General features: G+C 28.9%; 6 protein-coding genes across 10 annotated transcripts; 4 read left to right on the top strand and 2 right to left on the bottom strand.

The window, feature by feature from the left end:
* Positions 1 to 212: 212 nt before the first annotated feature.
* On the bottom strand, positions 213 to 4087 carry LOC106792411 (conserved oligomeric Golgi complex subunit 1). The gene is made up of 9 exons (XM_014758820.1): positions 3912 to 4087; positions 3645 to 3812; positions 3276 to 3558; positions 2999 to 3200; positions 2364 to 2780; positions 1381 to 2287; positions 1027 to 1306; positions 740 to 949; positions 213 to 454 (listed from the first exon to the last, which is right to left on the bottom strand). The coding sequence occupies exons 1-9, from the start codon at positions 4052 to 4054 to the stop codon at positions 335 to 337; spliced, it is 2730 nt and encodes a 909-aa protein (XP_014614306.1). The 5' UTR covers positions 4055 to 4087; the 3' UTR covers positions 213 to 334.
* Positions 4088 to 4314: 227 nt separating this feature from the next.
* Positions 4315 to 4951, top strand: LOC106792413. The gene is made up of 2 exons (XM_014758825.1): positions 4315 to 4440; positions 4569 to 4951. Exons 1-2 carry the CDS (start codon positions 4391 to 4393, stop codon positions 4822 to 4824), a joined length of 306 nt encoding a protein of 101 aa, XP_014614311.1. The 5' UTR covers positions 4315 to 4390; the 3' UTR covers positions 4825 to 4951.
* A 372-nt stretch (positions 4952 to 5323) lies between these two features.
* Positions 5324 to 7233, top strand: LOC106792412 (RNA exonuclease 4). Of its 3 annotated transcripts, XM_014758823.1 has the most exons (4): positions 5388 to 5450; positions 5573 to 5675; positions 5960 to 6209; positions 6297 to 7233. In XM_014758823.1, exons 2-4 carry the CDS (start codon positions 5668 to 5670, stop codon positions 6864 to 6866), a joined length of 828 nt encoding a protein of 275 aa, XP_014614309.1. In that variant the 5' UTR covers positions 5388 to 5450; positions 5573 to 5667; the 3' UTR covers positions 6867 to 7233. The 3 variants fall into 3 exon arrangements, with proteins under 3 accessions (XP_014614308.1, XP_014614309.1, XP_014614310.1); XM_014758822.1 differs by lacking the exon at positions 5573 to 5675 and having other exon boundaries at positions 5324 to 5450; XM_014758824.1 differs by lacking the exons at positions 5388 to 5450; positions 5573 to 5675 and adding an exon at positions 5457 to 5551.
* A 429-nt stretch (positions 7234 to 7662) lies between these two features.
* Positions 7663 to 12194, top strand: LOC106792405 (flavin-containing monooxygenase FMO GS-OX5). Its single transcript, XM_014758812.1, has 8 exons — positions 7663 to 8286; positions 8913 to 9123; positions 9457 to 9595; positions 9671 to 9932; positions 10063 to 10166; positions 10279 to 10366; positions 10436 to 10599; positions 10752 to 12194. The coding sequence occupies exons 1-8, from the start codon at positions 8220 to 8222 to the stop codon at positions 11058 to 11060; spliced, it is 1344 nt and encodes a 447-aa protein (XP_014614298.1). The 5' UTR covers positions 7663 to 8219; the 3' UTR covers positions 11061 to 12194.
* A 95-nt stretch (positions 12195 to 12289) lies between these two features.
* Positions 12290 to 14447, bottom strand: LOC106792408 (GTP-binding protein SAR1a). Its single transcript, XM_014758816.1, has 6 exons — positions 14335 to 14447; positions 13783 to 13877; positions 13539 to 13658; positions 13393 to 13458; positions 13060 to 13295; positions 12290 to 12841 (listed from the first exon to the last, which is right to left on the bottom strand). Exons 2-6 carry the CDS (start codon positions 13823 to 13825, stop codon positions 12725 to 12727), a joined length of 582 nt encoding a protein of 193 aa, XP_014614302.1. The 5' UTR covers positions 13826 to 13877; positions 14335 to 14447; the 3' UTR covers positions 12290 to 12724.
* A 704-nt stretch (positions 14448 to 15151) lies between these two features.
* On the top strand, positions 15152 to 18722 carry LOC106792407 (50S ribosomal protein L1). 3 transcript variants are annotated; one of them, XM_014758814.1, is made up of 9 exons: positions 15152 to 15238; positions 15519 to 15708; positions 15798 to 16002; positions 16090 to 16269; positions 16350 to 16464; positions 16539 to 16657; positions 16727 to 16824; positions 16906 to 17084; positions 17481 to 18722. In XM_014758814.1, exons 1-8 carry the CDS (start codon positions 15220 to 15222, stop codon positions 17051 to 17053), a joined length of 1074 nt encoding a protein of 357 aa, XP_014614300.1. In that variant the 5' UTR covers positions 15152 to 15219; the 3' UTR covers positions 17054 to 17084; positions 17481 to 18722. The 3 variants fall into 3 exon arrangements, with proteins under 3 accessions (XP_014614300.1, XP_014614301.1, XP_014614299.1); XM_014758815.1 differs by having other exon boundaries at positions 15153 to 15238; positions 17553 to 18722; XM_014758813.1 differs by having other exon boundaries at positions 15153 to 15238; positions 16906 to 18722.
* Positions 18723 to 20570: the final 1848 nt, after the last annotated feature.

Genomic DNA, 20570 nt, shown 5'->3' with positions numbered 1-20570 from the left:
CTTCACGTGCCTGCTACTTATCAGGTATACTGGCGTCATCTAGCGAATTTTTTTTAAATTATCCTGAGCGCGAATTTGTTAAACATTCAATTCATTATTATTTACAAAACAACAAAATATATGGAGTATAAAATCGATTAATAATATTAATACAGGTGATGATAATTATAATAATAATATTTATTTAATATATATATATGTTTATACCTTTATCTATCTTTTGTATCACAAAATTCATCTTCTTTTACAAAAGGATTTATATATTTTCTTTTATTTATTATATTATATAATAATATGTATATATTTATAAATAAATAAAATTTATATTTATTATTTAACTAGCACTGAACCAATCTGAACCCATTGCTCCAAAAAATGCTGCTGCTCCAGATTTTATAGTAGATCCAGTCGATTCGGATTTTGTGTTATCCTTCGCTGATGATATTTTTTTACGCTAATATAAAATATATTTGATTATTAAAATAAACATATGTGTATTTATGTATATCAATGCAAATTTGTTAAGGTTGTATTAATAATAAAAATAGTTATAGAAAAACAATATGATCACACCATGCATAACGTCTCTCTTACCATATTTGTAAAAAGACGTACTTAAATCAATGGTTGATCTGAAGATATACATAGATATATACAAAATAAGATATATAATAATAAAATATAAGCATAATAAATTTTAATAAATAATAAACATAAAATTATAAATAATTTTTTTTACCTGAGTTTTATCTTGTATTGTTGTTATTACAAGAGATAAATTTCTCATAGGAACTGTTATGGTAAGAGGAGGGAACCACGGTGCACCTGTACACAATGCAAGCAATGCAGGAGAATCTAATTTATTTCCTTCTCCAGCATTGTATTCGCTGCGTGCTCCGAGAACTGAATGAAGTTGTTCCAAATGCGGTATTAAATTTCCAAGCAAAAGCTGCAAGATGAAAAAAAAACATTATTTAATACAATTATTTTTATTTATATTAGTTTTTTAAATGTTCTAATAATTACCAAAGATCTCAGAACACTTTTCTTCACGTTTGTATGAATGAATGGATTGATAACATTGTAATCAAATGGATCTATCTTAGAAAGTGCACTGTCTATTGCTTTCGATGACATTTCATTTAAGTGTTTGTTTTCTCTTTGTACCATAAGTAAAGTACAATATTTAATATCGAATACTATTTGTAATGCTTGTTTCTGTTTAAGATTTACAATGTTTGATGTAGCTTGATAGTAATCGAACAACTCTGATGCTACTGCTTCAATGATCTCATGAAGTACTTTTCTGTAAATGTATATACAATCAATAATACATATATCAATATCATTTTGTTTTAAATGTATATTTCTAATAATTACTTAGGAATAGTGTGCGGTATAATTTTATTTAAATCCTTAATAACGGCCATTAAAAATTTCTGTAGCATTATCGAAGGTTGATGTGGCACTAATATTTCGGTCTTCAACGTTTTACCCTCTCCAGATTCTTCTTCGATTATAACTTTTTCCCAGTCAGATAGAACAGACTTGATTTTAAATCCGTCAAATAATTCTTTCGACATATATTTCTCTTTGTGATCGGATAATTTATTTCTATAAGTATTAGCCCAAACAGACCATATGGCAATACTTTCCTCTTTAAGAGTATCAACTATAATTTGCCATTTGGTATTGATTATAGACAATCCAGTCGCTTTGGACAAATTAAAACATTTGTTTAAGTTCGGCGATAACGAAGTGAATGCCATAAGAAGTCTTGCTAGTACTATCGTATTTATTTCTTGATGATTATGATTAACGTTGTTGTTGATGTAAGTATTTTTAATATATTTTATAAAATCTTCTATCATAGTGGTACTAACCGATTGCAAATGTTCTTGAATCTCAGTTCGATCAGAAAAGGTATTGGGTATCACGGATATATTTTTAGATAATAAATTATCTCTGATATTTAAATTGCATACGGTGTTGTATAAGTAATGTTCTAAATCCGAAAGTAATTCGTACAAACTATTGTCAAACTCTTCGCAAAGTTGTACCACATTAGGAGAATATCCTTTAGTTTTCATCAACAATGATCGTTTGCCATCTAATCCAGTATTGTGCGTTAATTTCTGTGGTATGTCGTTTGGAGAATCTTTCCAAACGAACCATCGTAGATCGTGTTCAGGAAATTCGCATCTTTCTCGAGTCACTTTGTTTAACATATTCGATATATTAGATTTCAAATTTTGTATACCCTCCATCCATTTATCGTGTATTATACCTGAAAACAAACAGAAATAAATGTATACAAAATAAAATAATCGACGTATAAAATTTAAATCTTAAACAATACATACTCTTCGCTCTTTTACTTAAAAGTGGTTGGAAATATTCCAACCAATAACTTATATTTGGTAAACCAAAATCCTCCCATATGATTTTCCAATTTTCTGGTAAATTAATACCGACTGCCTCTTCTCGTATACTGTACAAACCTTTTACAGAAACTATTAATTGAAATAATTTGTTAACTTCTGTATTACAAAATTCATTGAGCCAATTCAACCACGTTTTAATGCATTCTTGTAAATCTGTTATAGAAAATTGATCGTCTCCTTCTTGTGAAAATGGTTTCTCGTTCGTTATAACGGAAGATAAATATTTCTCTATCAAATCTTTATTGGTGTCGATCTTTAAGAGTAACGAATATACTTTCTCGTCTTTTATTGCAGCAATATACTGTGAAACCAATCCTTCATGTTTACTTCCGGCAGCTGAAATAAAGAAATTCTTATTAAACAAATAAGAATAGTAGCAAAGAAAAATAAATACAGGGTGTCTTATAACTGGTGGTATAAGTGAGCATGAAAAAATGAAAGGATTCTACATGAAATGTCAAAAATGTAGAATAAAAAAAAATTTGTTCATATAAAGTTTTGCTTTTGAGAAAAATGTAACACTGATACAGGACACCTTGTATATATATACTTACTTATAAAGCACGCATAAATTAATGTAATAGTATGAATTAGCATTTCTATACAAAGTTTTATCTTTGTTTTAACATTGTAATCATTTTCATCCTTGATTATAGATTCGACAGCACGACATCTTGTGAATATTAATTTTTCTAATAAATTCTTATACGAAGTTTTGTTAAGTAGTATGAGCGATGCTAAACAATTCGCTGCGCTCTGAAATACAAAAATACCAATTCATCCTTAATATGAAATAGTTATCTATATAAATAGAATATTATTATTATTTACCTCGGTTGATACATTCCATGATCGCAATATCATATCGCATTCTCTTAATATAATATTTTTAAATTGACCTATAATATCCCATTGCTTAAATACTATTGGATATTTTACAGCTAACTCTTCATTGCCTATTTCAAATTTTAATCTATACTTTATGTGTTGCGCTAAGATAAATAATTGTGTGGCATACAATAAGTTATGACTTTCTATATTAGACCAAATAAATTCTGGAATGTCCATTAATATTTTTATTTGAATGATTACCACAGCCATATCTTCAGATTTCCTGCAATACGTTATATAGAAAGAAGTTAAAATCTGCAATTAAATTCTATATGCATATAGTATATGTTAACTAATATTAATTTATACTTGGTAGGTTGATTCTCGATGGAGTCTGTTTTAAAACCGATAAGATACTTTTCTTGAAGCTCTCGAAATTTCTCCTCTGTATGCGCTATTCTTAAGCTTATTCTTTCTGCTGTAAATTTCATTTTTCCAATGGTGTCCGCAGCTAATATCAAGTCACGATATCTTTCTCTATAAAAAAAAAAAGAAAATTTTTATAAATAAAATCAAAATAATAATAAATAATAAGTATTGTTAACAAATAAATAATTATTGATGAAATAAACTTACCCAACTAGAGTACGTAATTCAATCTTTTTACGGTCACTTTCTAATTGAATTTTCTTTTGAATTTCCTCTATTTCTTTGATTGTATGTTGCTCGAAAAGTTTATTAATGTTTAAATCTAAATAATTTATTGTGGTCATTTTCATTCTTTATTCTTTAAATTGTAATTCAAAATTATTTCTTTGAATTGTCAAGGGACCATTTTTAATTTAAATACAAGTATACTTTTACACGTCTGTTTTTTAATATGTCAACAATATATCAGAAGAACAGGTGAGTGTAGTAACGGAAAACTAATAAAACGTACATAGAATGGTATTCACAGTTTGTTAATAAGAACAGTCAAATAACGTCATCTAGATTCGTAAAAATAATTTAGTAACTTTAATTCTCACTAGATCAGATGAATACCTAACCTTATATTTGGGAAGAAAAACTTTTATTATACTTTGTCAAGCGCTAGGTTTGTTGATACTGTAATCATGAGACTTACTGCATTTTTATTTAAAGAAATACCTTATCGATTCAGAGGGTGAGTGAATATCAGTGTTTTATTTATCAATTATTTATAAATATAATGTACAATTTAAATTGAAACCTATGATGAAAGATATGAAATTATAATTAATTCATATTAATTTGTTTCTCTTAATAATACAGGAAATATCGTAAAGTAAAGAAACCCACATTTGAAGATTTATTAAAGTTAAGGCATGATTTTGAAAGGGAAGAAAGAAATATGTTGATTTTAAGACATCCCTATCTAACTATTGAACAATCTTATGGGCACATGAAACATGTCGAAAAGCTACCTATTGGTGTTATTTATGGAGAGGAAAGGAACAAAAAGTTTTCAAAAACTATAACCATTGAAGAACGATTAAGTGGATTAAAAACTTCAGAAGCGTGGGATTGAAGTATATAAAATGTATTAAATACTTGTCCTGTGTTTTATGTATATTCTAGCATTGTATAATTATTATATACTTTATAAGATTAAAAAGATATGTAAAAAGCTTATGAAGCTTACAAATGTATAAAAAGATATGTTCACATATATTTTCATATACTAACATTACAGATAATACTTCAAATTGAAACGTATATGCACAATACTTAACAATAGTAATGCAATTTAATGTAAATAGTGCAAAGAAGCAGTGCTGATTGTTCTTTGAAGATCAGATTAGAATATAAATTAAAATCTTTAGTACTAAGAATTGCATTATAAGTTATGTTTACTTGTAGATAATCAATTCTTTTTATGAAATTGCATTTTATTATAACCCTTTTTACTAGATACTCTTTTATACGACTCGTGCTCAATTGTATTACTATATGAGTTATAAAACAAATTGAAAAGTTACCAGTTGAGTGACTTTTGTCTAGGGTTTTTTTATCTTGCATAAAGCGATATATGCATGTTCTAAATAAACTATATTCCTATTATGCAGAAGAAGACGTGCAGTGTTGACTTCACGTCATGGTTATTTTTATTCTCATTGCAATCTTTCTTGTATTTATTTACTCGTTGTCAGAAAGGTATGTAAAATTTTATATAAGTGAAAAAATATCACCTCCCGATCTAAAATAATTAATAAATGTTGGTTATAATTAACGCGTTAATAAAAAACTGTTTCAAGGTGATTTTTCTTCGTTTTTAGTGAAATATAAGTGGGTGTCACATCTTAAAGTTTTATTCTATATTCTGATAAATTGAAAAATTTTAATCAATAATTGCGACTTGATCAATCACATTATGCCAACGTAAATATTGTTCTAGTATTTTTTAATATATTTCTCTTTTTATCTTTTTTCTATGTATTATATACGTATGTTCATTTCATGAACAAGTGAATAACCAATTTAATGTTTGTTTATGTGATAAAAGTTCATTTATATATCTTTTATTTTTTTCCTTATAAATAAGAATATAAACACAAAAAATATGTATTTATTTAATTTAATTTAATCAATTTTTAAATTAGTATCGCGTTTGTTACACTAGTTGGTTTATTTTTATATGTTTTTATACACATGTTACCTTATAGGTTAGGAAAACTAAATCAAAGTATGAATGATCAGAATATGTTATACAAAAAAAACAAATTTATGGAACGGAAACAAGAAAATATAGGAACCTCTACTAAACCAAAGACTAAACGTTCAGCGTCCGGTTCTAATTGGGAGACATATAAAGATATTATCCATGAAGAAGAATCAAATCGTGATAAAAAGAAGAATAATAATTCAACTACAGAATTTTCTAAAAAATTTCAAAAATGTAGAAAATCCAATCAGGTATTTCTGTCTTTTTTATTAATTTGTGTAAGGTTACTATTCTTAAACCATTATCGTGAACAATTAATAAGACATTTGTTTCCATAGGGTAATGCGATGAATAACATTGTCAAATGTGATCCTAACATGGAGGAGAATAAGAAGAAAATAACAAAATTCATTGCAATGGATTGCGAAATGGTTGGGATTGGCGATGGAAGAGAAAGTATGATTGCTAGGGTATCCATTGTCAATAAATTTGGTCATTGTCTTTATGATAAATACGTTAAGCCAAGAGAGAAAATCAAGGACTATAGAACAGCGGTCAGTGGTATTCATCCGCATCATTTAAAAAGTGGTGAAGATTTTGCTACCGTACAAAAGGAAGTAGCAGAGATATTAAAAGGAAGAATTTTAGTTGGTCACGCTTTAAAACATGATTTAGCAGTATTATTCTTATCGCATCCTTATAGAAGCTTAAGGGATACATCAAGATATAAACTTTTTAAAGACATCATTAAATCAAAAACTCCTAGTTTAAAGAGATTAGCATTGGAATTTTTAGGATTAGAAATACAAATAGGCGAACACGATTCTGTAGAAGATGCAAGAGTAGCTATGCAATTGTATATGCTATATAAAAACAGATGGGAATCCGATATTTACTCTAAAAGGTAAAATAAGAGATACATATGTATATATTTATTACGTTATCGAAAAAAGAAAAACAATCATCATTACCCCAGCTTTAACTGCATTTCTTCAAAATATATGCATAATTCAGAATGTGCATTTTCTTTTTTATCGAAACGTAATTGCAGATTAATAAGGATATGAAAATTTAATCAAACAAATTACGACCAAAACATGCTATATCACATATGCTTCTATATATTTTCTTTTATTGTAACAAACTATTTTTATTTACAAATAATATCACAGTGAAGTACTATTTTACTGTCTAAATGTGATAGATTATTTGTGAATAAAATAATACGAAGTAGTAATTGTGCTGCAAATTCATATCCTATATAGAAACAAATAGGAATTAGAAATGTAAAATATAAAAGATAAAACAATATATATATATATATATATATATATATATTTATTATGTTATCGGAAAACAAAACTAATCATCATTGTTCTCGATCTGATTGTATTGTTTTAGTCCTATACATCATTCTAAATGTACATCTTGTTTATAAAAGCATAATTACAAATTTATAAAAATATTCAAAATATGCGACATCATATATGGTTCTAAGTATTTTCTTTCATCGTAAAAACCTATTTCCATTTATAAATAATGTCACAGGGAAGTGCTATATATTTTACTGTTTGAAATTAATAGATTATTTGTAAATGAAATAATACGAAATTAGCTGAATGTAATTGTTTTTAGAAAGTATTAATAAAATATTCACTTTTTAAATTATATATAATTATTATATTGATAACGCGATTATATATATTTATACAAACTATATATGCATATTATTAATATTATTATTTATAGATCAAATTAATTACCTTATAATGCTCTGTTTCCAATTTTTCTAGTCTTACGTTAATTTTGTAATACAAAATTATAATAATTTATGCAGTTTTTAAAATCGATATAGAAGAACGAATAAATTAATAAATAAATTTACGATTTAAATGAAGAAACTGAAAAAGATTCTGAAAAAGATTCTGAAAAAGAAAATTAAACACTTATGGAAGATCGAAGGTCAGAATTGAGATTACTACCGATTCTTATATCAAAAATCATCAACGTTTCTCTCTTTTATGGTAAACATGTCGACCTCGTTATCAATATCAGTTTTTTTTTACGATATACTTCCACTTTCTGTACGATGAGTTTGGATAGAGAATGTTTCTTCCATCGTTAGCTTATTCAGTTTTAGACTTTCGATACGCGCGTCAAGTGTTTCACGAATATCAAAATTTGTATTTAAAATAAATTCTTTTTTATTATATTATAAGTAATAATATATTTATATAGTGTTAACATAAAGATTTATATGCATGCACGCATGCATTCTTTGTTATTCGGTGTTCTATTTTATTAGTGCAGAAAAGTTAAGAAAAAAAGGTAAATATTTGCCTTTCATTTGCAAGTATCTATGCTATCTACCTTTCACATTTCTTTAAATAGTTCTTTGTGTCGAACAGTCTGTCTTGCAAATCGAGTTATATTTATTATAGATGTATATTTTGTTCATTTGGCAAATTTAATTTTATTTCATATTTAATATTAATTTATAAATAATGTAAAATAAATATGTAAAACGATATCGCGTTCATAAGTGCAATATACACCTATCCTCTGATTTTCACTGTACTTTATTCCATTCGATTGATAATATTGGTATTAAATTTAAACAAGAAAATTATCTTTATTTGTATATATAAACACGAAAATTATTATCGAAAATGTATGGAAAAGTAATTAATTATATGGATAATTAAGTGGAAGTATAGTATTGTAAGATTAATTATATAGAAAACTTTTAAATAAATTCCATGAAATATGATTGAATTATGTACATTTTGGTTTATTTTTGATTTACACGATTTTACATAGAATAAAAAACAACGATTTTGATTTACACGTTATTCTGAGAAACCGATTTTCCGTGTAAATCGGAGGAGAGATAGGTGTACTTTATTTGCAATCGTTCAAATATTGCAGCATTATAATTTAAAATTTGTAAACAGATTTATTCATTCCAAAGATGAAATTTGCGATAATCGGTGCAGGATCGGCTGGTTTAGTTGCTCTACGACATTTCACTTCTAGTAATTACAAAGATGAAGTTGTTTGCTACGAGAAAACCGAAGAAATCGGTGGTACTTGGGTTTACAGAGAAGAAACCGGTTTGGGTCGGTACAATTTACCGATTCATACCAGCATGTATAAAAGTTTGAGGTAAATATTTGATGTCATCGAAAAAAAGAATATTGTCGTGAAAAATTTGTAATATTAATTTATAGGATAATTGTACCTTATATATGAAACATCTGATTCTTTTTTAAAAACTTTTACATATTGTCAAAAATATTAATGCATAGTTTTTAATAACAGATATTTAAAAAAAAAGTTCATTGGACACATATTTGCTTTCAATCGTTAATACGATTATTTTCTGTAAAAAAAAAGCAATATATTTCACATTATTATCGATAATTTAAATTATTTATTTGCTGTAAAATAAAGTACAGTTATCTTACAAACCAATGTGATTAAAATATTCAAATTTAGGACGAATTTGCCGAAAGAAGTAATGGGGTTTCCTGATTTTCCGATACCAGATCGAACAGAAAGTTATTTAACGCGCAGTGAAATACTTAATTTTCTTAATTCTTATTGCGATTATTTTAAACTGCGACGATACATTCGCGTAAGTGAAATCATTGAGAAAAATATTTCGTTACAAATTTAAACAAAATAACAAATTATTGAATTATTTTTTTAGTTTCTTTATAACGTCATCAATGTAGAACCGATCTCGGGTGATCACAAATGGTCGGTCAAGATCAAAGATTTAAAGAATAATATTGTTGAAAGTAAAACATTCGATGCAATTATGGTTTGTAATGGTCATTACTTCGAACCTTTTATACCGAATTTAAAAGGAAAAGATATTTTTCAAGGAAATCAACTGCACAGTCACGATTACAGAGTACCGACCATTTTTAATGATAAAACTGTCGTTGTCATTGGTGCTGGTCCTTCTGGTAAATTAATATTTAATTTCTAAATACTTTTTTTTTTTCTTTTTTACAAAATTATAACAAAAATACAATGTTACAATTTAATAATTAATTTTGATTTAGTTTAATCAGATATACTTTTTCTTTTTTAAAGGTATGGATTTAGCACTTGAAATATCTACAAAAGCGAAACGCGTAATTTTAAGTCATCATTCAAAAGATACGATATTGACTAAATTTCCCGATAACGTGGTCCAGGTACTTTTTAATTAATTGTTTAAATAATTTTCTAAAATTGATATACCTATACACATTGTGCTCTACAGTTAAATATTTTCTAATTTTCTTATTGTCCTTTTGTTAACGTTAGAAAACGGACATCGTAGAATTGACTGAACACGATGCAGTTTTTAAAGATGGCAGTAAGGAAATAATCGACGTTATATTCTATTGTACAGGTAACTAATGTTTAAAATTAATTAAATAAATCATTAATTTGTATCATCTTTAAATTCATTTTTATATAGGATACAAATACAGTTTTCCATTTCTTTCGGAAAAATGTGGAATTCGGGTTGATTCCAATATGGTAACTCCACTTTGGAAACATCTTGTTTCTATTGAAAATCCTACTCTTGCTATTGTGGGATTACCATTTTATGTTTGTGCATTTAGTATGTTTGATTTGCAGGTATGTACTATGTCATTATTATTAATTACATAAGCATAATTCACAATGAAAGATTAAAAATATATTTTCTTCTTCGTTCTTGAATAATTCACTTTGCACAATTAAAAATATATATTGTTGTTGGGTTTAATTTGTATTAAATATAAAAAAAGGTACGATTTCTTCAACGTTTTTGGCACGGAGAGAGAACATTTCCAGAGAAGACTAAAATGTTGGAAGAAGAGTCGAAAGAATTGGAAAAGCGTATTAAAAATGGATTGAATAAAAAACATTTTCATCAGATGGGAGTTGATCAAGGTCAATATTACGATGATTTGGCAAATACAGCTGGTATAATTCCGCTACCACCGGTGTTGACGAAGTTGCATAATGAAAGTAGTAAGCGGTTTTTGGAAGATTTAGTGCATTACCGAGAAGATAGATATAAAATTATTGACGATTATAACTTCATACAACTTTGAAGATATATTTTATACAAAATAGGAAAAAGAAACAAGATTTCTTTTTTTTTTTCGTAAATAAAAGGATTCGATGGAATAGAATTAATTAGAAACAAAGAGATATACAGAAGAGAAGATTAAATAATTAAACGATGAAGGTTCATACACAGATTTAAACTGTACGTTATAAACAATATGTTTTATTAGTGTAAAATGAAGACGAAAATATTATAAGTACTTATAACTACACAGTACCAATACATAAAAAATCTTTTCTCGTAATATTCTTATGAATGTTTGATTTATAGCAGTGCTTCTCAAAGCGTGACTCGCGATCCCGTACGGGGTCGTAGAAATTTTAGTAAAATTAAAAAAGTTGGTATATTTGGTTGTCTTTTAATACGTGGTAAAATTATATTTCTACGTATATCCAAAAAATTGTTTTCTAATAAGTTGTTATTTATGATTTTATTATCGGCAAATGTTTTAATTCGTATTCCTAGTTTTATACACCTCTACACCCGGGATTGGGAAAATATTTTCTCGGGGAAAGTGGGTGTCGTCAAGCAACAAAATTTGAGAAACCTTGATTTATAGAACTTGAAAAGATTTGTTATGAGGTATCGGATAAATCCGATTTTTGATTTTAAAATGAAATCGCGTTTTTATTTTTTTGCGGTAGTTGTTTTCTTTTTTCCCCCCATTACTTGCACATACAAAAATAAGTTACAAATTAACAATCGAACGTTCAAACGTCTAAATATTGTTTCTTTTTATTTCGACGAGATTTCAAATAAATGATAAATCACTTTTGAATAGCGACCAAAAAGAATCAACGTTATGTAACGTGTACAATGATAAGAAAAATAATAATCCTGTGTTTTTACATTAAGTTTAAAATTAACAGCACGTTTTCTGCATTTTTCTTTTTAAATAATTTTGCCTCAAACGCGTATATTTTGTGTAAAATATGAAACTAAGACTAAGACTAAAAGGGTGTGGGTTGGGAGATGTCTGTTACCGAATTAATAAAAAATCAAGTAACAATAATGAAAGAAGCACAAGATTAATATGAAGAGATAATAAAAAAAGAAAACAAGCTGCCCGATTTAAATACTATAAATTATACCTCAATATTTATATATATATATAATTATATAAAGAAAATAATTTCAACAAAAAATTTAATTTAAATACCACAACGTCATCACAATAGAATAAACAAAGAAATTTTCCAGAAGACTTCGCAATTAGAATATTGATTATTTTTATTTATCAAAATGTTCAGATTGATATTCAGCATGTTCATGGATCTAATAATATATTAATTAGATAATGAATAATTAAAGAAATTTGTATGGAACTAAATACATCTCTTGCCAAGACGTAAATTAAAGAACATGTACGTCACCCATACGATATTATTATATCAAAGAAATCAGTCCTATCACGGTTGCTCGTTACATTAAGTTTTCCAAGAATAATTTGTCTTTTCTTTCTTATGTGCACTGTCTTGGATCTGTTACTGCAGTTTGTAGCATTAAACATATTCCTTTCCCACTGTTTAGTATGTTTAAGGATAATGTACCTATCGCTATTATGAATATCTTTATCCACAATTAAACAGAGGAAAGGGAAATGAGTTAAACTGCTAGGAATCAGAATGTTTCGATTATTATGTGCATTCAGTCAATGTACTCAGCGAGCCAACGGAAGCCCTCGCCGTAACCTTGCTTTTTTAACACAGAGCACATAAATAGTTCCAATGGACGTCCGGGTATTTCACTACGTGGGATCTTACCCTGAAACATTAACATTTAATTATTGTAAATAAATATTCGTCGCAACCAAGTTAACCTCTATGCTATAACAACGTGTGAGACTTTTAGCAAATCTTATGGGCAAAATATAAGGAGCATGAATTTTACTTGCGAATATTTGTGAATGGTATGCAACTCAATGTATTAAATCATAGCACAAGGGGTTAAATAAACATATGTTAGAATTACGTTTATAATACCTTGCCAGTAGTCTGACCATAAAGATTAAAGAAATTTCTAAGTTCATCTTCCGATGCAGCATCCAGCCTATCAATTTTGTTACCCAATACAAGAACCGGACAAGCGCTGAGTTGTTCATCAGTTAAGAGTGCATCAAGTTCAGCTTTTGATTCTGCTAATCTAGATTTATCACTTGCATCTACGAGAAATACTATGGCATCTACTGCTGGGAAATAGTCTTTCCATACTCTGCGAGCTGTACAAATGATCATTTCTTAGATTATTTCTTCCGTTTTAAAAGTATTATATAAGAGAAGAACTATAGTCATGTTTGGAAGTAGAAAAATACGTGCCTTGAGTGTGTCCTCCTAAATCAAAAGTAGTGAACCTCATGTTGCCAATGGACAGCTCTTCGGATGCTGACACATAATAAAAATTAATTAAAAAACAAAGATTTAATTTTAAATATAATTGAATTAATAATTATCAAATGAATTACTTGGATGCAGCGTAGGTACATGTTGAGCTAGACGATCATCTTTCAGCATGTGTAACAATGTAGTTTTGCCTGCATTGTCCAGACCAAGAAACAGAAGTTTGCCACTTTTCTTCCATAGCCCTAAAAAAAATATTTATCACACATAGATTACAAATGAAAATACAGTTACGAAGAAGAGTTAATTGTATAAAATATTTCTTTGAATGAAGAAAAATAATTTAAATGTCATTTAAAATCCACTTACCGAGATAACTTAAAACCCCTGCGAACCAGTCCCACAGAAACATATTTGTGTGCGAGTTAGTATTACTTTGACTATACTTTAAATAACGAATGACTCTGCAACAAAGAAAGATAACAAGACTCAATTCTATATGTACATAATCGACGTAGTATGACGTTTAATGTGAGAATTTTTTGAATATGATGCAACCTTGAATGAAGGAAGAAAAAAAGAAAGAAAGAAAGAAAGATGAAAGATCGATGAAATCTCAAATGTTAATAAAAAAAAATAACATAGATTTATTCTACGAATAATTATCAATTGAAGAGAAAAAAGATCAAGAAAAAGTTGATTAACAACAAATTACTCGAGACAATGATAAAACATTTACTATACAATATAGAGTAAGTGCATGTTGAATTAAAGTCTCTTTGACAATATAACACACACTCGATCTTTATTCTTTTACACACACCACTGTGATTTTCACGAGAAAACATTAGACAGATTGAAAATAAAAATGCATTTTTATTCTATGACACTAATTCATTTAAATTTGCGAATTGGACGTACCCAATATATGAAAAAAAGGGTGAAAATGTTTCTGAGACAGTGAAAAATGCTTTTCCTCTCACTGGATATGTAGCTCGATCGAGCCTAGTTGGCTGGCAGTTGGCACGGGTGACGTCTACTTCCGGTGGCCATCTTTATTCGAATAATGCTGTATCATAAGCGCGGTTCCTAAGGTCAGTTATTCTAATTTTATTCGCTTATTGAATCTTAATTTAGTATTAAGCTTCCTACTATTCTCTCGATTTTATATTTATATTATTTCCCCGGTTAAATTGTTATTCAACTTCTTAGAAAATTTCATTTAATATTCTTTCGAACGATAATGCATTTATTTAAAATATTATACATAATAGTTACTCGACAACACGAATATCAAATTGATTTGAAATTTGATATAAATCTTATTAAATATCAATTTCAATATTATATTAAGATATAATTGAAACAATAACAAATGTATTTAGTTCGAATGATTTGTGTAACTCTCAATCTGTTTGATTTCAACGAATATATCATCGTTGTACTTTTTTATTTCGTTCTCGTTTATTTAATTATTCAAAACATTATTTCTTTTAACTTTTTTATAATTATTTACATTTTTATATTACATATTTACTTTCAACAATGTTAATTATCGACAACGAATTAATGAATTACAGATGAATAACAAAATTCGTTCCTTCATTTAAATTTGAAACCTAATTTAAAGGATGAAATAAAAATGTCATTCTATTGAATAATTCGTCAATGATTTTTATTAAATGTCTACGAGGTAGACTTGTCATTGATTTTAATTGTCAAAATGTGCTAGCAGATGGCGCTTCGATAGTAGCAAATCTTTAGGCACGTTATCATTCTTATCATATGTGATCTAAGTTATTTAAAATGGCGCTTATGTTTGTAGGTAAGATTTTTACATTTAGTCTTTTATTAATTAAAATAATTAATTTATAAATTAATAAGTGTTTATTCTTTGCGCTGTTTATTTATATTTAGTGGTTATATTAATACTTAGTGGCAAAATTGTGCATTGTTATAAGTTATCACATAAAATTTGATCATTAGTGAATTGTATAATGATACTTTTTAACAACATTATAAAAGACCATTACATTTGTTTAATTATATGTGTTAATATTTCTTATAATTATTCATTCATATATGTGTGTTTTTTGTGTATGCAGGAAGATTATTAAATAATCTTTGCACGACATCCAAACATAATGTAGGAGTTACTAGTCAATTAATTATCCAAACACGTGATTATGCTGCAAGAAAAGGTACAAGAGCAAGACGAGATGCTAAGAAAATTAAAAAGAAAATAGAAAAGATCGAAAAAATTGGATTCATTGATAAATTGCTGAAAGAAGAAAGGTAAGGTTTCTTTTTTCTAATATGTTTAACTGTTAATGTAAATGCACAAATGTAACTGCAATGTATTAAGTTTTCATAACGATTTACAGAAAATCGACTACAGTAATTAAAAGAAAAAGATTCATTGAAATAAATAAACCAAACCCAATTGATAATGTATGGTTATATAAGGCTCATCCACCTAAAATTTATACTATCGAAGAAGCAGTGCAGTGTCATCGTGAAGTGCATCATCCCACTATGTTAAATTGTCCTGATTCTAAAATCATTGCCAAATTCGACGTGAGTTTACAGGTAAATAATGAAAAATTGTAACATTTGATACAATACTAGTAGATGTTATTTTATTAATGATTTTAATTATATGCGACTCTATTTTAGAGTGAGAAAAAGGGAAAGTTTCTAGAACCTATTGATCGTATCGTAGACTATCCTTATAATATCAAACACAATGAAACCAGAACGATATTAGCTTTCGTTGCGAAAGATTCTTTAGTACAAGATGTATTGAAGGCAGGTGCTACTATAGCAGGTGGAAAAAGTCTTATAAAATCAATCAAGGTAATAAGATTAATTGTATTTATTATTAACATTTAAATTCACATTCCTTATTTTTCATAAACTAATTCTTTATCATTTAGGGAGGTGACTTATCTTTAAATGAATTTCAATACTGTGTAGCGCATCCAGATATTTTACCTGATTTATTATTAATTAGAGGTTTAATGAAAAAAAAATTTCCAACGACTAAAAGAGGTTTGTATCTAATTTTTATCAATATCATAAGAAGTATTAGATTACTCATAAGATTTTATTATATTTTCATTCAGGTACCATGACTTCTGATCTTGAAGGTTTAATAAAGAAATTAGTTTACGGTACCAAGTATGTTGCTGTACCTGACAAATTAGAAAAACAATATGGTTTAATCGAATGTCCTTTTGGAACGGTAAGTTTAACATGATTTATTATAATTTAATAATTAACAATCTTTCAAAAATAATTTCATTTGTTTTAGCTCGATATGGATAGCAAGCATTTGGAAGAAAATTTTGCAGCTCTTGTTAAAGACATTTATTCCGTTAAACCTAAAAAAGTGACTACATTTATTTTAAGGTATTTTGATATTTAACAAAAATTATTTTTAAATTAATCCCTTAACAATCTGATTAATAATTACGAATTCATTTATGTTAGAGCGTGCTTGATCAGTCCACCGGGGAAGGAATATTTCCGTGTAGATTTTAATCAATATTTGCCACAAGAGACTGTTAAAAAGGATTCTGTCACAGAAGAATTGTTGGAAGAAGAAGATTTATTGGATGCTGTCATACCGTCCCACTAATTATAGAACCTTAAGCATAAGTCTAAATAAGGTGAAATTTTATTATTTAGTTTTAAAACAATTAAGAAAATCGGAAAGAGAATTTTAATAATACTCGACGTTTAATAGCTGTCCTTATCAATGCGTAATATGAAAAAAGAAATAACCAAAAATCATTCCTAGATGATTTTCCTCAGATATTTTAAAAATTAGAATTTAAAAAAGAATGGATAAAATCAGCTAATGACATAATAGCCGAAAAATAGATCAGTAGGAGTGTTGGTGTATGGAGTAGTACATTCAACAATCCTATAACACGGTAAATTTGTTTCAAATCGTATTTAAACCGTCTTAAACGAAACATTCCTGTTATACGAGAATTGTTCAAGCTATAATATGAAATCCATGTTATATGAGGGCTGTCGCAATTTTCGTATCGTGTTTTCAGAATATCGTGTTATAAGAGAAGTTGAGTGCAGTATAAGGTGAACGCGCGAAAATGATGACGGGTTGGTGGTAGTGGTTGTTGGTAGGGTGGCGAGGGGAAGGAAGAGGAAGAGAAGGGAGAAGTAGGGAGGAAGATCGTGCGAGAAACCGGCGGCTATGACGGCGGCAAGTCGAAGGAAAAAGGAACGGAGAACGGTGCGCCTGTTGGCGGTGATGGTGACGAAGAGGGGAGTAAAGAAAGAGGGAGGATGAGGAGGAAGTGGTGGAGGAGGGGGAGCCAACTCGGCTACCTGCCGGTCGAGAGAGCTCAGTCGGTGTCCGCCAGGTTGAAAATCCGCCGCTTCTTCTTGCTCCTTTGCTATCTCGCACGTGATACTTTCTAAGCTTTTTTACGATTCTTAAAAAAAAGAAGTTTTTAAGGAAAAAATTATTCATAGTAGTTTGTATATGTAGTTAATTTAATTCATTTAGGAAGATTAAAAAATTTGGCGCGCAAAAAAGGATCGCTCAGGAGGGTGCGGGGAAGGAATAAAGTTTTGTATCAACAAGAAGAGATATACGTTTACCTTTTCGCAGTGTGCGTGCGTTCTCTCTCAATTTCTGTGCGTGCACGCATTGTCGTTTGTGCGTGCGTTCGTGGATGTGTGTATGTGTGCGTGCGTGCGTTGTGCGTGTTGTTTGTCCATCGTACCTTCTCACGAACTTTAATGAAAAGGATGCACGTATGATGAGTTTTTACGTGGAACGGATTTAATTTATTTATTTGCTTGTTTCATTTTTATTTTCTTATCTTGCAAGAATTGTTTATGCGCAAACTCAATTATTTTCCTTTTCGACTATTTGGTTTTTTCTTTTTTTTTTTCAATAAAATAAGTGCACGCGGGTGAGAATTCACGCAGGCGCATTTCGTATTAAACCGCGCATGCGTTATACTATAATCGGAGTTGTGTTTACTACTGTTACGTGTTACCGGTGATATCATTCATCTTCCGCGTAAACAACTGCACACAACACAACAACTTTACTACGAGGAAGAAGAAGAAGAAGAAGAAGAAGAAAAAAAAGAAGAAAAAAAAGAAGAGGAGGAGAAGGAGGAGGAGGAGGAGGAAGAATAGTAGTAGGAGTAGAAGGAGTTAACTTTGTTTTTTTTTTATTATAAGGAAGGAAACGAAATATTACCGGAGACATGCACGATTTATTCAATAGTGTTAGAGAGTAGCCTTCGACGAAGATATAGGAACAGTGAAAAAAAAAAACCCCAAAATATTCGACATGGTAAGCATGAGAGAAATATAATCCCCCTTCATCTACTCCCACCCTTCTCTTCCTGTCTTATACGCATTTATCTGTAGATCATAAATTTAGATATTTAAATTGAAAGTCAACGAACGAAGAAAAGTGTAAGTTTTGCACGTTTTTTGTTTGCGAAATGTAGCAGCAACAGCAGCAGCAGCAGCAACAGATGCGGTTTATTTTGGTTACAGGTCGACAAAGAAGTCGAATTTAAATCAACTATTCTAGCGGACTATGTGCACAAGGGATACTCCGAGGGTTTCTTCGATGAATAAAATAATATATATATATATATATATATATATATATAAGTAAATGTGTAGGTTTTCTTTGTTGATAGAGGTGGACTCTATATTTAGATGCACTAGGTCGACACACCAGCACAAATATCCGATGTTCACGAGCAAGAAACTAGTCGAATAGGCTCTCTCTCTCTCTTTCTCTCTCTCTCTTTTTCTCTCTTGGCGCTCCCCAACGAGATTTCTCGCGGTATATCGCTTCCCTCCTGGCGCTATCTTTGCTTTCAATTTGCTCTTTCCGTGCCATTACTCCCACTCGAAACTATACAACCCAATGTTCAATTTAATGCGTTTACGTTTCCTCCTGACAACGGATATTAAAGTTTCGTTTTGTGAGACTAATAAAATAATATATAGATATAAAATAAAAAACAAAACAACAACAACAAAAAATCGTATCATTTTATTTGGCTGATTTTTTCTTATAATAATATTATATAACATTTATTCAAATCGAATTGTTCTTTGACGATTGTATTATTTCGTATCAACGTCCTGTAAATGACGAAAATTTTCAATTTCAAGTGGGCAGCTTGTGTACGACCCACGCGCTAAATGAGAAACCTGTTGACGAATAGATTTGTCTCTCTATCTATTGTTGGAGAAATAATTCATTAATTAATTATGATTACAGAATGATATATATATATATATACAAATTTAGTAGCGGCACGGTTAACAAGAAGTTTTCCTTTCACTTATTGTTAGATTTTTTCAAATGTGATATTTTTCAGTAGCTACTTTATTAAGATATATATATATATATATCCAGGGTTTACGTAAAATAGATCATAATTTTGTTTTGTTGTTTATTTTATTTAACTCGAAAGGAAGGAGGGAAGTCACGAAACGATTCGGTCATGCGTGCAGATAGACCGGCGACCGATAAAACTCGAGTTCTGTTGCTTCGACTTTAGAACGGGTGAAGGCAAACGATAGCTCGAGGGCTAACGTGTCTCGGCACGACTGTCCTGTCGTTTCCTTTTCTCTTTCTCTTTCTCTCTCTCTTTCTTTCTTACTTTTTATCTATTTTTCTATCTTTTTCTTACATGCCGATAGGTAACTCTAATTGCGGAATCGAAACGAACGAGCAAACGAACGTTAGAAAAAAAAACATTTGAATCCCGGGTGTGTGTGTGTGTGTGTTTTACTTTTAAAAGAAGTTGCATGAAATTTGCCCCAGTACTGCTGGTTATTAACACACACGTAAATAGATCGAATTAAATAGATTTCCCAGAATGATTTTCTTTTTTTTGTTTCTTTCTCTCTCTCTACCTATCCGATCTTTGTATATTATATTTCACTTCGGTTAATCTCGAATTTCGTTTACTTTTCCATCATAATTATTCGCGTTATTTGATCGGTTGATTCGTGAATCATTTTGGAAAAATATATGTAATCGTAATAAAATATCCATAGATCATCGATATTCGAAGATACATTGTTAAACGATAAAAAAAACAACAAAAAATCAATTGGAATATATTTATTCAGGATAA

This window comes from Polistes canadensis, unplaced genomic scaffold, assembly GCF_001313835.1.
Source record: "Polistes canadensis isolate GaletaPanama2010 unplaced genomic scaffold, ASM131383v1 scaffold_424, whole genome shotgun sequence".
Taxonomy (NCBI): Eukaryota; Metazoa; Arthropoda; class Insecta; order Hymenoptera; family Vespidae; genus Polistes; species Polistes canadensis.
The sequence above is the reverse complement of the archived record's forward strand: the minus strand, read 5'-3'. Positions and strand labels throughout refer to the sequence as shown.

Coding starts and splice junctions, on each gene's coding strand:
- LOC106792411 (XM_014758820.1), bottom strand. CDS start 4,054: ATGAAAATGACCACAATAAATTATTTAGATTTAAACATTAATAAACTT. Junction 2,288..2,363: donor TTTAAGTAAAAGAGCGAAGA/GTATGTATTGTT, acceptor GTTTGTTTTCAG/GTATAATACACGATAAATGG. Junction 950..1,026: donor AAAGTGTTCTGAGATCTTTG/GTAATTATTAGA, acceptor TTCATCTTGCAG/CTTTTGCTTGGAAATTTAAT.
- LOC106792413 (XM_014758825.1), top strand. CDS start 4,391: ATGAGACTTACTGCATTTTTATTTAAAGAAATACCTTATCGATTCAGA. Junction 4,441..4,568: donor ATACCTTATCGATTCAGAGG/GTGAGTGAATAT, acceptor TTAATAATACAG/GAAATATCGTAAAGTAAAGA.
- LOC106792412 (XM_014758822.1), top strand. CDS start 5,392: ATGGTTATTTTTATTCTCATTGCAATCTTTCTTGTATTTATTTACTCG. Junction 5,451..5,959: donor ATTTACTCGTTGTCAGAAAG/GTATGTAAAATT, acceptor GTTACCTTATAG/GTTAGGAAAACTAAATCAAA. Junction 6,210..6,296: donor AATGTAGAAAATCCAATCAG/GTATTTCTGTCT, acceptor TTGTTTCCATAG/GGTAATGCGATGAATAACAT.
- LOC106792405 (XM_014758812.1), top strand. CDS start 8,220: ATGCACGCATGCATTCTTTGTTATTCGGTGTTCTATTTTATTAGTGCA. Junction 10,167..10,278: donor TTCCCGATAACGTGGTCCAG/GTACTTTTTAAT, acceptor TGTTAACGTTAG/AAAACGGACATCGTAGAATT. Junction 10,367..10,435: donor CGTTATATTCTATTGTACAG/GTAACTAATGTT, acceptor ATTTTTATATAG/GATACAAATACAGTTTTCCA.
- LOC106792408 (XM_014758816.1), bottom strand. CDS start 13,825: ATGTTTCTGTGGGACTGGTTCGCAGGGGTTTTAAGTTATCTCG. Junction 13,296..13,392: donor TTTAGGAGGACACACTCAAG/GCACGTATTTTT, acceptor TCATTTGTACAG/CTCGCAGAGTATGGAAAGAC. Junction 12,842..13,059: donor ATGGTCAGACTACTGGCAAG/GTATTATAAACG, acceptor TTAATGTTTCAG/GGTAAGATCCCACGTAGTGA.
- LOC106792407 (XM_014758814.1), top strand. Junction 15,709..15,797: donor AAATTGCTGAAAGAAGAAAG/GTAAGGTTTCTT, acceptor AACGATTTACAG/AAAATCGACTACAGTAATTA. Junction 16,465..16,538: donor ATTTCCAACGACTAAAAGAG/GTTTGTATCTAA, acceptor ATTTTCATTCAG/GTACCATGACTTCTGATCTT.